The sequence below is a fragment of the Mauremys mutica genome, chromosome 18 (genome assembly GCF_020497125.1).
Source record: "Mauremys mutica isolate MM-2020 ecotype Southern chromosome 18, ASM2049712v1, whole genome shotgun sequence".
Classification (NCBI taxonomy): domain Eukaryota; kingdom Metazoa; phylum Chordata; order Testudines; family Geoemydidae; genus Mauremys; species Mauremys mutica.
The window spans coordinates 1,432,828-1,447,698 of record NC_059089.1 but is presented as its reverse complement, the minus strand read 5'-3'; the positions used below and the strand labels follow the sequence as shown (position 1 = coordinate 1,447,698).

At 44.6% G+C, this 14,871-nt stretch overlaps 1 protein-coding gene and 1 pseudogene across 1 annotated transcript; one reads left to right on the top strand and one right to left on the bottom strand.

Annotated features, from left to right (window-relative positions):
* The window catches only part of LOC123352485, a 139,935-nt pseudogene that overhangs the window by 35,151 nt on the left and 89,913 nt on the right, over window positions 1-14,871 (top strand).
* Window positions 4,576-5,404, bottom strand: LOC123352487 (zinc finger protein 154-like; the record flags this gene model as incomplete). Its single annotated transcript, XM_044992682.1, has 2 exons — window positions 4,576-4,948; window positions 5,031-5,404. Coding segments are annotated over 2 exons (747 nt in total), but the record flags the coding sequence as incomplete, so codon positions are not given.

Genomic DNA, 14,871 nt, shown 5'->3' with positions numbered 1-14,871 from the left:
TTTGCACAGAAACTTTTTTCCCTCAGGAGAGACCTGGGAACCAAGGCTGCCAGACAAACACCTTTAAGAGGAGGCGTAACCTGTCAAAAAATGATCTCCCTCCTTCAGTTCAGTGACCGCCTGAAATATTACTTATCCCGGCAGAGCCGGAGGATTGAAAGCAGCTACATCAAATCCCTGTGTAGCTAGCAGGAATGAACACAAACGCTCCCTGGTATCTGAAGAGATGTTTAGTTTTACCCTTGGTGGTGCCATATATAAAGAGTGAAACACAAAACAATTATCATAGTTATGCCCATAGTGACTGCAAAATATTTCTATATTCTTACTATCATCAGTGTATTATTTTCTGTGGCGTCTATACATTGACTATGCCTTGACCAAGAAATTTGAATTTTGATAAAATAATCGACTACCCCTGGTTAAGGCAATGGACTTGATACCCACTCGGGCGTCCCTACAAAGGTTCAGGTACGAACAACAGTGGCTGCCTTTTAGCCATAGCTTTTTAATCAGGGCAATACATTGATCCTGTGAAATCATTTCCCAGCCGGAGTCCATCGCCCACATTCCTTAGGGCATTGGGCCACTATGGGGACATTTCATTTCCCCCCCCAATTTCACACAGAGACACAATTTCCTTTGCACAGATCCATGAACAGCAAAACCTCCCTGTGTCTCTTGTCTGAGCCAGGGCATTCGATTCCATTGAAACCTTCTCTCCTGCAATGGCAATGGTCATGCAGATGGGACGAGGCCACCTTCACCTCTGACAGTGAGATATTGGATCAGCTCTTTCTTTACGCTGCTGTTGTTAGTCCATGAAACATCAGGGATGGATGCAAGGCTGAGTTCATGCACCAACCCCCTGAAACATTTCAGTGCCCCAGAGAAATCCTGACTCCGGCTATTGGCATGATCTGGTGGAGATTCGAATAGGAACGGGACGGTCTGAATTGTCAGTGTGCGGACTGAACAACAATCTATAGCAATGTTGTTAACCACAAACACACTCTAATCATGCTCCAGCCGGAAGGGAAATGGGCAGGAACCCTTGTTGTTCAGCCATGGACACACTTACACTAATGCACAGCCAGGAGTGTGCTGGGGGAGCTGGTCTGAGCAATTGGAAGTGACAATTCAGTGAGAACAGAATCATTGTGTAGTGAAGCACCTATACATCAAGTAGTTGCGGGCGAGTGGTTAAGGCGATGGACTAGAAATCCACTGGGGTCTCCCCAGGCAAGTTTGAATCCTGCCAACTGCGGAAGCATTCGTGTATTGTCACTGCTCTTGTTGTAGTGCCTGAGCATCCACAGAGCCAGACCTGGTCTCGCTCTGAGGCTGTCTACACTTAAAATGCTGCTGTGACACTGCTATAGCACTGTGGAGTAGACAATTGCTACAGTGAGTGGAGGGGTTTTCCATCCCTGTAATAGCTACATTGACCGAACAATCTTTCCTTTCATTTAGCACTATCTAACCGTGGCTTAGGGCAGCTTAATTATACTGATTCCAGGGTTTTTCACACCCCGAAAGACGTACTTCTTAGAGGGGTTATCCCATCACGCTCCCATTCCCTAGTCCTTCTCGTATGACCTGAGAGCAGCAATACCCGCAGTTCAAGAAGTGCAAACAATTCAATGTTTATTGGGGTAAACTTCCAGCAAGCAATGATTCCAATTTCCTTCCTCGGTATCACCCGTCCCAGCTCTGACACCACAGAGGCTTGTCTGTGTCCCTCTTTCTATTCCCCCCTTAGCAAAACATAACTCCAATTCCCCTACCCCCATTCCATTCCCCCCCTTACTTCCTGATTGACTGCAAACTATATAGTAAAACTGGAGTTCTGCTTCGCTATACCTTAACCAATCATTTTACTGAAATGTAACTAACCAATCCTAACATATTGTAACATGATTATCTAACCAGTTATACCCCACCAGCTTAATTGCTTTACACCCAACAAATTAATTATACAGCAGACAGAAACAATCACAGAACCAGACAGAGATTATACAGACAAGCAATAGGAAAGTGGAGACTACAGTGATAGAACAACAAAGAAATGAGGATTTCAGACCCCAGCTATTGATAAGTGAGTTGTTGCCAGACAGGATGCTATCATGGTAGAGGTTGTGGATGCTGGTTGCTTAACTGTCTGGCCCCCAGGGCAGGATTTTGAGGGTCTCAGAATGCCAGCACCCATCTTTTGTTTGCTTAAAACGTGAGCAGGGAGATTCCAACACCGCAGAACTCATGGAACTCCAGGGAACGTGTAACTTTAGGTCTGGGTGAGTGTGCCTAAAAATCAGCTGTGTTGGAGAAGGTCTCTAGGAGTTGAAAGAGATGTGCCATCTTGGCCTCCCTAAAGAGTGTCATCAAATATTAATGAAAACTAGGGTTGATAAGTCACATTCTTTGTAGCGTTAGGATTTGGGACTGGTCCAAAGTGCCAGTTTTAAGACTCTCTTTTCCTCTCTCTTGGGTGTTCTGGTTTCTGCATAGAGACGAGGTTTCAAATCCCACTCCTGACATGACCATTTTCTTTTATCTGGAGAAAATGGCCTCACTTCAATCTCCTTTGCAACAATTGGATACCATTTGTTTAGCTTTTCTATTCCAGTAATTGTGAGAGAATTTCCAAACTAGGGGGAAATAGGGTCTTTTCTCTCGACCGATCAATTTTTGTCTTCCTTCATTCCAAGCCATTTTCTCAGATACAGACGTATTTCCCACACTTTTTTGTTCAGTGTTCTTTGCTTTTATGAAATTTTAGGGTCATCATTTAATTGCCCACAACTGTACTTATGACGTGAAGTGAAACACAATATTTTTTGGATATTCTTGCAGGAGAGTTTTGCTTTCTGACCTGGAATTGAACAGGGGCTACCCAAGGGGGACAATGCTGCTCCCTTTTCTTGCCTCATCCGAAAAAAACATACATTCCTGACGCCCTTTGTTTCCTTGCCCTTTTTAGGGTAAATTTACACTTCTCAGAAGTAGAATCCTTTACAAAACCACTCAAAATCTCAGCAGTGTCGTAAGCAATGGCTTCCGGAAACGTGCCCAGCTTTTCTTTAATTTGGTGACACAGGGCCAGGCAAGGGACTGGATACAGGCCTGGATCAGAATCTTCGTTACCAGAGCTAGAATTTCTATTTAAAAAGAGCTATTTTTCTGCTGCTATTAGATTTCCAACATTGATTTCATTTTATACACATTTTCAGCATCTATTAAGGATAAATTGAACAAAAATACCACTTATCTTTCCTCAACATCTGCATCATGAAGCTGAAGTGACAAATGAGGACTTTAGGAAATGGTCATTTGTCTTCAATTCTCCAAGAAATCTGAGCTACGTCCTATCGAACTGAACTAATATCCAATTGGGTGACCAAACAGCCTTCAGGAAAGAGAGAAACCCACATCACAGAGAGACAGAATACATGACAATGAAAGTATCAAGAGAAATTACAGAGCAGGTTACATCTGATTATTTAGAATCAGGACAAGAGATTCTCCCATCACATTCTCTTCTGATCCATCCAAAGCAGCTTCACTCAGCACTCTCTCAATAGTCAGTTATGTTATTTACAAAATTGTAAGTATCCCAGCATCCCATAATGGGGGACAAAATAGTCCTCTTGCCAGAAGTGGCTTTACCAATAGATGAAACCTGGAATTTAAACGCCAAATAATCACACTATGTTTGGGATCCATTTAAATTCCCCTTCCAGGTCTTTGACACTTTCATCTCCAGTCATAGCGACTCTGATATAGGAGGAAAGAAATCAAAGCATCACCTCCAAGCACAGACAGCTGAGAACTCTTCCTCATATGCCATTTTGAGAAGTGGAGGGATAGAATGTGATGAAAATAAACTCTGCACAGAGAAGCCAAAATGTAACAGTTCTGGAGTGATGGGGAAGGAGGGAATCTCTGAACCACCCCATCTCCTTCCAGTGTCACAGAGGCTGAAATGACACTTTTTTCCCCTGCTCCTCTTTATTTAACTATAATATGAAAAATTCCCAATGTAACTGCTCTTCAGCACAACCCAGAGCAACGTGAGAACAACTGGCAAGGATACAATCTGTATCACTGGCGACTCTAACAATCACTTTGCAATAGGAGGAATGGTATAAATGTGACGCTCCCTGGTTCCTCATAGCAAGGGCACACTCCAGTTACTTGTGGGATAATTGAGTTGATAGAAAGGACACATGGGCCCACCTCAAAAGAAGGCAAACTACAAAAGGCATAAACGGGCCACTCATCTGTCCAAGCTGAGGGATAATGGTGCTGCAAACAGTTCAAACAGATTTAAAAAGTTACCATTTGGGAATCAGGAAAAGTATTAAAGAAAAAAAATTGATAGCCCTAGAGGTTTTTATGGTATTCATTGCCCCTGCAGATTCTCTGATCGCTAACATGGTCTGAGTGCCAAGAGAAGGTTTTCCCACACTCACGGCATTCATAGGGCCTTTCTCCCGTGTGGATTCTCTGATGTTTAGAAAGGGCTGAGCTGCGATTGAAGCTTTTCCCACACTCACGGCATTCATAGGGCCTTTCCCCTGTGTGGACTCTCTGATGTTGAGAAAGGTCTGATCTTTGAATGAAGCTTTTCCCACACTGAGTGCATTCGTAGGGCCTCTCCCCTGTGTGGATTCTCTGATGTTTAGAAAGGGCTGATCTGCGATTGAAAGTTTTCCCACACTCACAGCATTCATAGGGCCTTTCCCCTGTGTGGACTCTCTGATGTTTAGAAAGGTCTGATCTTTGAGTGAAGCTTTTCCCACACTCACGGCATTCATAGGGCCTTTCCCCTGTGTGGACTCTCTGATGTTTAGAAAGGTGTGATCTTTGAGTGAAGCTTTTCCCACACTCATGGCATTCATAGGGCCTTTCCCCTGTGTGGATTCTCTGATGTTTAGAAAGGGCTGATCTACATTGAAGGTTTTCCCACACTCACTGCATTCATAGGGCCTCTCCCCTGTGTGGATTCTCTGATGACAGAAAGGGTTGATGTGTGAGTGAAGCTTTTCCCACACTCACGGCATTTGTAGGGCCTCTCCCCTGTGTGGATTCTCTGATGAACAGAAAGGGTTGATCTGTGAGTGAAGCTTTTCCCACACTCACGGCATTCGTAGGGCCTGTCCCCTGTGTGGATTCTCTGATGTCTAGAAAGGGCTGATCTGTGAGTGAAGCTTTTCCCACACTCACGGCATTCGTAGGGCCTGTCCCCTGTGTGGATTCTCTGATGTCTAGAAAGGGCTGATCTGTGAGTGAAGCTTTTCCCACACTCACGGCATTTGTAGGGCCTGTCCCCTGTGTGGATTCTCTGATGATTAAGAAGGGCTGAGTAGTCACATAAGTTTTTTCCACACTCTGTGCATGTATTTTTTCTCTTTCCAATGATGATTTCCTGCTTTGTGGTGGTTTTCTTGAGGTCCTTCTGAGTTCCCTGAGAGGAAATAAGTTTACCCATTTTCACCCCCGGCTGGTTTCCTTGTTCTCTTTCTGGTCTGTGCTGAATCTCACAGGATTTTTCCTCCTCATGACTCCTGGACACATGGCTTTTTGATCTTTGCAATAATGCTCTGTGTTTATCCACTTGCTGAACATTTTTCTGCTGAGAATTCTGCTCCTCTTTCTCACATGCCATTGCATCACCTGGGGTGAAAAAGACAGAAACATCAAACAGGGAGGAAAAGTGAAAAGCCAAAACAAACTAAGTGCTGGAGGGAGGTCAAATAAAAATCACAAACTGAACTCCCCCATACTCTTCCCCAAAACAGGAGAGAGGAGGGGATCAATTTGGCTTTCAAATCCCATCCAAATTCTCAGGGGGAAGGGAGGAAGCTACTGCCTGGTGTCTGCTAGAATCTATGGGAAGCCATGAGCTATAGTTACCCTGAGGATATGACCCCCGCTGGCAACTATAATGAACTGAGAGACCTCTCAAGGGCTTCGTAGGGCATCCCAGATGTTTCCTTCAGGCACTTTCACACTCAGAGTTGGTTTAATGTTTCCTCACCTCTGCAGGAAGATCTCAGGGTCTGTTTTCCCTCTGAACCCTGCAGGTCTGAGACCCACGGCTCTTCCCCTTGTTCCAGCTGGGAGATCACATCAGGTTTGGAAAATGGAAACCCTGCTCAGATGAAAGAAAACAAAGGAGTTCCGTTGATTTCATAAAACTTTCTCATAAAAAACATTCTATTAATTTAACTTTAATACTTAGTGTGACCCGGTGTCCCTGGGCTAGTCCTCACTGAAAATGCCAAGACCAGGGCAGGCTGAAAAAGGGAGAGCAGAGGCTCCCCAAACTGGTGGTTAACACGGAAGTTAAACTCACCAACCAGTCACCAACTGTGCTTCTGATCCCCCACACTGGTTATTGAGAAACTGAAAAAAGAAATCACATGGCCCCCTTTATTGCATCCCAGTTCTCTGACTCCCAATCAGCGCCTAGGTCCAGCACAGTGAGAGGTTATTTAAAAACCCTGCTCACATAAACAAAGTGTTCTTCTGACCCCAGAGTCAGCCACATTACCAGGTCAGTATAGGTTTGGATCTTACTCAAAATACTACGATGCCAGCCAATCATTGGCATCTAAACTAAAGGTTTATAAGCAAGAATGCATCTAAACTAAAGGTTTATTATAAAAGAAAGAAAGAAATAGGGAGTTGTTAAATGGGAAAGCAGTCAGACACATTCAGAAATCTATACATCTGGTTCTTAGCAGTATTGGTGAGTTTCTGGCTTGAAAGGCTCTCTGGTACACATCCACATTATTCAGTCCTTTGTTCAAGCCTTCAGCTTGTAGAGAAGTTGCTCCAGAGGTAGGAAGAGGAATTGAAGACAAAATGGAGATGATGCAGCTGCCCTTTATATTCCTTTTGCCAAGTGGCTTCTAATTCCTGTGTCCCAAACACAAGCTTCACAGCACATGGCATGGAAAAGCCTTGGAGTTCTCAGTACACAGTGTGATATAGCGTGGCCAGAGGGCAGCAGGAGAGGGTTAGAAGGGAGCCTTATTCCCTGTAGAGGGAAGAAAGTTTGCTATAGATGAACTAGAGCACCTGAAGCCAATTAGAGCACCTGCAGTCAGTCACCTGATAAAGACCCCTGCTCCAGTCAGACAGGGAAGGAGTTGGAGCAGAGGGGATTGGTGTTGGAGCAGAGAACAGTTTGAAGGGAAGCAAAGGAAAGTTTGGAGAAGTGCTGCAGTGGGTTAAGAAGTCCAAGACCCTAGGTAAGGGGTACCGGGCTTGTACAGAGGGAGGGCAGGAAGCCCCCACAAGCTGAAGGGTGGGAGCAGGAAGTAGCCCAGGGGAAGGAACCATCAGTTCAAGTGGTTCACCACTATTCTCAGGGCCCCTGGGCTGGGACCTGGAGAAGAGGGCGGGCCCAGGTCCCTCCCTCTCCACTCCCCTCCTCAAGGACACTAGTGGGGTAATTAAAATACCGATTCAGAGGCAAGCAGTGGAGCCCTGAACCTTCCCCAAAGAAGAGAAAGCGCGAGACCCAGCATAACCGTACCGGCAATTTGCCACAGTATTTATAATAAAATAATAATAATATAAAGTGTCTCTCAATTCCATACAGTGTCACTTAATAAAACAGTGAATTCCCAGGACCGGTTCCTCAGCTGTTTGAAGATGCCGAACACCTTGCTTGTGAGGGACTAGAATACCCACATACATGTTGGGAACACGCAGACACTGTGCTACTGTTCCCCTATGTTCACTCTTCTAGAAAATTATGATCCATTTTGTTCATAGTATGTGTCAGGGCTGAATCCCCACTCTGTCACTCCGAGTGCAGAAAGTGGGGGCCCGACAGGATTCTACAAATTAATTTGTGCCACTCTAGGCTTGTATTAAAGGCACAAAGTTACAGCTTTTCTCTGACCTTGGCTTGGTAAATGCTGCCACCACACAAAGGGAAAAAACCCCGAAACCCTTGGCCCCAGGAAGGAGCACTTGAGAATTCTTCCCTCTGGGGCACCCTCAAGCCCTTTCACCTCCCCTCTGGGAAGGAGCTGAGAAAGAAAACAAAGGAAATTAGCTGTGGCTACCAGCTAATCAAACAACACACACAAACCTCTTAGGACACCAAAAATCCAATCCTGTTCTTAAAAGAGGTAAATTTTATTAAAATTGAAAAGGAAAACAATACATCTGGAACTTAGGCTTTTGCTAGATCTTAAAAGAAAAATTTTGTAAGCACCCAAAATAGCTTTCTTGGGGGTTCAGCTTAAAGCTTACAAGCAAACAAAAGCATCTGGGACAGCACCGAGGAGATCCAAAAGCCAAAATAAAAAATAAACCTGATTGTGTCTGTCTAAACATTCCCTATCCAAATCATTTCTTCTAGGTATGGAAGATGAATTTTCATGCCTGCTTCAAGCCTTACACAGCATTGCTACTCCGTGTCGCCTTCTCCTGAGAACAAGAGACAAAGGGAAAGTTACTTTCCCATTTAAAAAAGTTCTAGCCTTTCCATTGGCTCTTTTGGTCAGGTGCCCAATACTTTTTTTTTTTTTAAAACCCTGTTGGCTTGTTAACCCTTTAGAGGTAAAGCAAGCAGAGAACTTGCATCAACAGGGATTTTACAGCCAACTGGCTGGCTGGGTGTTTATAAAAGGGAGATCCCTCCCCTCCCCTTCATTTATCACTGTATGGCTTGTGAGGTACCATTTGAAAAGACATAATCTACTGAATAGCCTCCTGTTAAACTGTGTAGCAACATTGTATGTAAAGTGATGAGATCTTACGGTATGATATTACTGGAAAAGCTGCAACCCTAACCCTAAGTTCCTCAGAGACAGCAAGGCAAACAGCTGGTCAAATAGCCATTCTCCACCAGGGGGAAGGTGTGAAGATGACATTTACATTCCATCACAGGGACACTTGAAGCTCGTACCTATGACAGCCTGTCACCACGACTCAGCTGAGAACTGAAGTGGTTTCTAGTACAAAGGACTGAATTATAAAAAGAGGTGAGGAAAAGGCATGAGACTCTCTCTCTCTCCCCTCCCTTTCCCTCTGCTCATGACAACTCCTGAAGAACTGAATGTGGGCGGCAGGAGCAGGTTAGGGGGAGTCCTGGCTGAAAGGAAAACCAGCCTGTCTCAGCAGATGGTGAGAGAAACATTTGTTTTAAATCATTTCTAGCTTGTTAAGTTAAACATTAGTTTGTGTTTTATCTTTGCATTTATTTCGTAAACAATTCTGACTTTTATGCCTCATTACTTGTAGTCACTTCAAATCTTTTTTTTCAGTAGTTAATAATTTTGTTTCCCTTTTTTATCAAACCAGCGTGTTTGGATTAAAGTGTGTTGGAAACTCCATTTGGAATAACAAGGCTGGTGCATGTCATTTTCCACTGATGAAACAACAGATTTCATATGAGCTCCCATTGTTCAGTAGTGTGCTGGACAGTGCAAGATGCACATTTCTGGGGGAAGTCTGGGAGCAGAGAATTTTCTGGGGTTCTCCTGTGGGGTACTGTAATTTGTGAGTCACTGACTAGCAGTACTCAATACTGTGTAGCTGGGAGCGAGTTACATGCTGGAGACTGCGTGTGAACTGCCCAGGAGTGGCTGCTCTCACAGTAGAGCAGTGTAAAAGGCACCCCAGCTTGGGAACTGAGGGGACACAGCTGTTAACAGTCCAGTTTGTACTGTGCTTAATGTCACAGACACTCAATTTCAGAGTCTCTTAAAACACACAGAAAGTAAATCTACGTCCCAGAAATCAAAGTCTCCCTGGCACTGCTTCTTGCTGACAGATGGGTCCAGAGACAAAGACAGAGTGATGGGGTCTAAATTAGTTATTTCCATTGATTTATACAAGGGCAATAAGATATTCTCTGTATTACTGTCTATCCCTTTCTAAATAATTCCTAACATCCTGTTTGCTTTTTTGACTTCCGCTGCACACTGCTGGATGTCTTCAGAGAACTATCCACAATGACAAAAAGATCTTTTTCCTGATTAGCCTAATTTTGCCCCCATCACATTGTATGTATAATTGGGGTTATTTTTTCCAAACTGCATTACTTGACATTTATACACATTTGCCATTTTGTTGCCCAGTCACTTAGTTTTGTGAGATCTTTTTGAAGTTCTTCACAGTTTGCTTTGGTCCTAACTATCTTGAGCAGTTTAGTATTGTGACGTTATTGATATAATCTGGGACCATATAGAACACGGTTGTAACCAAGGTCCTGTAGTGGCACCAAATCTTATGTAAAGGGGGTCATATAAGGTGTCCAAGACCAGGTTATGGGTTGCTGGTTATAATTATGGTGTCTATATGTATGTATCATTTTGTAGTTGAAGTTATGAGTATTGGCTCTATCCTGTCTGTATTTCCAACTTAGGCTGTGCTTCTGGGAGACATCCCAGAGAAGTTGGTGTTAGCTCTGCCTAGCCTGCTTGGTGGCCCATTAAGGACCATCAGCTATTCAACTGACCCATTGAGAGAAGGCAGATACGCCTTGTAACTCAGCAAAGTATGCAGGGACTTGCCCATCTGACTCCAGACTCCATTTTGCTGTCATTTTCCACAGTAAGAACAAAGAAGGGTTCTTACACCTGGAAAAGCCTATAAAAGGCTGATGCCTCATCTCCATCTTGTTTTCAATCCTGCTTCTTACCTCTGGAGGAACTTTGCTACAAACTGAAGCTCTGAACAAAGGACTGACTGACCCATCCCAGAGGAGAACATACTCCAGAGACTTGATTTGAACCTGCAGTTTACTCCATCACTGCTACAAGTCTGAACTAAGAACTTTGCCATTACTGCATGTAATTGATTCCATTTAACCAATTCTAGCTCTCATCTCCATCTTTTTCCTTTTATGAATAAACCTTTAGATTCTAAAGGATTGGCAACAGCGTGATTTGTGGGCAAGATCTGATGTGTATATTGACCTGGGTCTGGGGCTTGATTCTTTGGGATTGAGAGAACCTTTTTTCTTTTATTGGGGTGTTGGTTTTCATAACCATTCATCCCCAGGACGAGTGCACTGGTGGTGATACTGGAAGACTGGAGTGTCTAAGGGAATTGCTTGTGTGACTTGTGGTTAGCCAATGGGATGAAACCGAAGTCATTTTTTTCTGGCTGGTTTGGTTTGCCTTAGAGGTGGAAAAATCCCAGCCTTGGGCTGTAACTGCCCTGTTTTAAGCGATTTGTCACTCTCAGTTGGGTCCCACCAGAATCGCATCGTCACAAGTATCATCTGCAAACTTTGCCACCTCACTGTTTACCCCTTTCTCCAGATCATTTATGAATATGTTGAATAGGATTCGTCCTAGAACTGACCCTTCGGGAACACCACTAGTTACTCCTCTCCATTCTGAAAATTTACCATTTATTCCTTCCCTTTGTTCCGTGTCTTTTAACCAGTTCTCAATCCATGAAAAGATCTTCCCTCTTATCCCATGATAACATAATTTATGTAAGAGCCTTTGGTGAGGGACCTTGTCAAAGGCTTTCTGGAAATCTAAGTACACTATGTCCACTGGATCCCCCTTGTCCACATTTTTGTTGACACCTTCAAAGAACTCTAATAGACTAGTAAGACATGATTTCCCTTTACAGAAACCATATTGACTTTTGCTCAACAATTTTTGTTCTTCTATGTGGCTGACAATTTTATTCCTTGACTATTGTTTCAACTAATTTGCCTGGTACAGACGTTAGACTTACCAGTCTGCAACTGCCAGGATCGCCTCTAGAGCCCTTTTTAAATATTGGCGTTACAATATTGGCGTTCCAGTCATTGGGTACAGAAGCCGATTTAAAGGACAGGTTACAAACCATAACTAATAGTTCCCCAATTTCACATTTGAGTTCCTCCAGAACTCTTGGTAAATACGATCTGGTTCTGGTGACTTGTTACAGTTAAGTTTATCAAGTAGTTCCAAAACCTGCTCTAGTGACACTTCAATCTGTGGCAGTTCCTCAGTTTGTCACCCACAAAAGGTTTGGGAATGTCACCAACATCCTCAGCCATGAAGACTGAAGCAAAGAATCCATTTAGTTTCTCCGCAATGACTTTATCGTCTTTAAGGGCTGCTTTTGTATCTCAATTGTCCAGTGGCCCCACTGGTTGTTTAGCAGGCTTCCTGCTTATGTTATTACCTTTTGAGTTTTTAGCTAGCCCTTTCTTCAAACTCCTCTTTGGCTTTTCTTCTTACATTTTTACACTTAATTGGATAGTGTTTATGCTCCTTTCTATGTACCTCACAAGGATTTGACTTCCACTTTTTAGAAGATGCCTTTTTATCTCACTGCTTCTTTGACATGGTCGTTAAGTCACGGTGACTCTTTTTTAGTTCTTTTGCTGTGTGTTTTAATTTGGGGTATATATTTAAGTTGGGCCTCTAATATTGTGTTTTTGAAAAGTGTCCATGCAGCTTGCAGGGATTTCACTCTAGTCACTGTACCTTTTAATTTCTGTTTAACTAACCCCCTCATTTTTGCATAGTTCCCCTTCCTGAAATTAAATGCCAGTGTTGAGCTGTTCTTCCCACCACAGGAATGTTAAATGTTGTTATATTATGGTCACTATTTCCAAGCGGTCCTGTTACAGTTAGCCCTTGGACTAGATTCTGCGCGCCACTCAGGACTAAATCGAGAGTTGCTTCTCCCATTGCGGGTTCTTGGACCAGCTGCTCCAAGAAACAGTCATTTAAAGTATCCAGAAATTTTGTCTCTGCATTTTGTCCTGAGGTGACATGTACCCAGTCAATATGGGGATAATTGAAATCTCCCACTATTATGGAGTTCTTTATTTTGATAGCCTCTCTAATCTCCCTTCGCATTTCATCCTCACTAGCACTGACTTTGACAGGTGGTCGATAACAGATCCCTATTGTTATATTCTTATTAGAGCCTGGAATTACTATCCGTACAGATTCTATGGAACATGCAGTTTCATTTAAGATTTTTACTTCATTTGAGTTTACATTTTCTTAAACATACAGTGCCACTCCCCCCCCCCCCCCCGAGGATGACCTGCTCTGTCCTTCCGATATATTTTGTACCTTGGAATGATTGTGTCCCATTGATTGTCCTCACTCCACCAGGTTTCTGTGATGCCTATTATGTCAATATCCTCCTTTAACACGAGGCACTCTAATTCACCCATATTATTATTTAGACTTCTGGCATTTGTGTACAAGCACTTGAAAAACTTGTCACTGTTTATTTGTCTGCCCTTTTCTGATGTGTCAGATTCTTGGGTGTGTGAATGATCTGGCCCCTACTTTATCCTCTTCCAGCCTCTCTTCCTGACTAAGGGCTTGTCTACACTACAGGACTATTTCGAATCTACTTAAGTCGAATTTGTGGATTCGACCTTAATAAGTCGAATTTGTGTATCCATACTAAATACACAAATTCGAACTTCTTAGTCCACATTCACGGGGCCAGCTTCGACTTTGGAAGCGGTGCACTGTGGGAACCTATCCCACAGTTCCCGCACTCCCCGCTGCCCATTTGAATTGTGGGATTTCCCCCCAATGCATGCTGGGGGGAAAAATGTGTCGTCATTGAACCGTCAATCCCGCCCTCCCTGTCTTCCTTGAAAGCGCCGGCGGGAAATCTGTTCGCGCCCTTCTCTGGTCGGTTACAGCGTGGACGCCACAGCACTGCGAGCATGGAGCCCGCTGCGATCATCGCTGCACTTATGGCCGTTGTCAACTCCTCGCACATTATCGTCCACCTCTTCCACAGTCAGATGCTGAGAAACCGGGCGAGGAGGCTCCGGCAGCACGGTGAGGAGAGTGGCGCAGACCTCTCACAAAGCAGGGTACGCCGGGCAGTGGAGATCATGGTGGCAATGGGTCAAGTTCATGGTGTGGAACGGCGATTCTGGGCCCGGGAAACAAGCACAGACTGGTGGGACCGCATAGTGCTGCAGGTCTGGGATGACACAGAGTGGCTGCGAAACTTCAGGATGCGTAAGGGCACTTTCCTTGAACTGTGTGACTTGCTGTCCCCTGCCCTGAAGCGCCAGGACACAAGGATGCGAGCAGCCCTGACTGTGCAGAAGCGAGTGGCCATAGCCCTCTGGAAACTTGCCACGCCAGACAGCTACCGGTCAGTAGCGAACCACTTTGGCGTGGGCAAATCTACCGTGGGGATTGCTGTCATTCAAGTAGCCCACGCAATCGTTGAGCAACTGCTCTCAAAGGTAGTGACTGTCGGAAATGTCCAGGCCATCATAGATGGCTTCGCCGCGATGGGATTCCCAAACTGCGGTGGGGCTATAGATGGGACTCACATCCCTATCCTGGCACCAGCCCACCAGGCCAGCGAGTACATTAACCGAAAGGGCTACTTTTCAATGGTGCTGCAAGCTGTGGTGGACCATAGGGGACGTTTTACCAACATCAACGTCGGGTGGGCGGGCAAGGTTCATGATGCGCGTGTGTTCAGGAACTCTGGTCTGTTTATACGCCTCCAGGCAGGCACTTTCTTCCCGGACCACAAAATAACGGTTGGGGATGTGCAGATGCCTACAGTGATCCTCGGGGACCCGGCCTACCCGCTAATGCCCTGGCTCATGAAGCCCTATACAGGCGCCTTGGACACTGAAAAGGAACTCTTCAACTACCGGCTGAGCAAGTGCAGAATGGTGGTGGAGTGTGCTTTCGGACGTCTCAAGGGGAGATGGCGGACCTTACTGACTCGCTCGGACATCAGCGAAAAGAATATCCCCGTAGTTATTGCTGCTTGCTGTGTGCTCCACAATCTCTGTGAGAGCAAGGGCGAGACCTTTTTGGCCGCTTGGGAGGTTGAGGCAAATCGCCTGGCTGCTGTTTACGATCAGCCAGACACCCGTGCTGA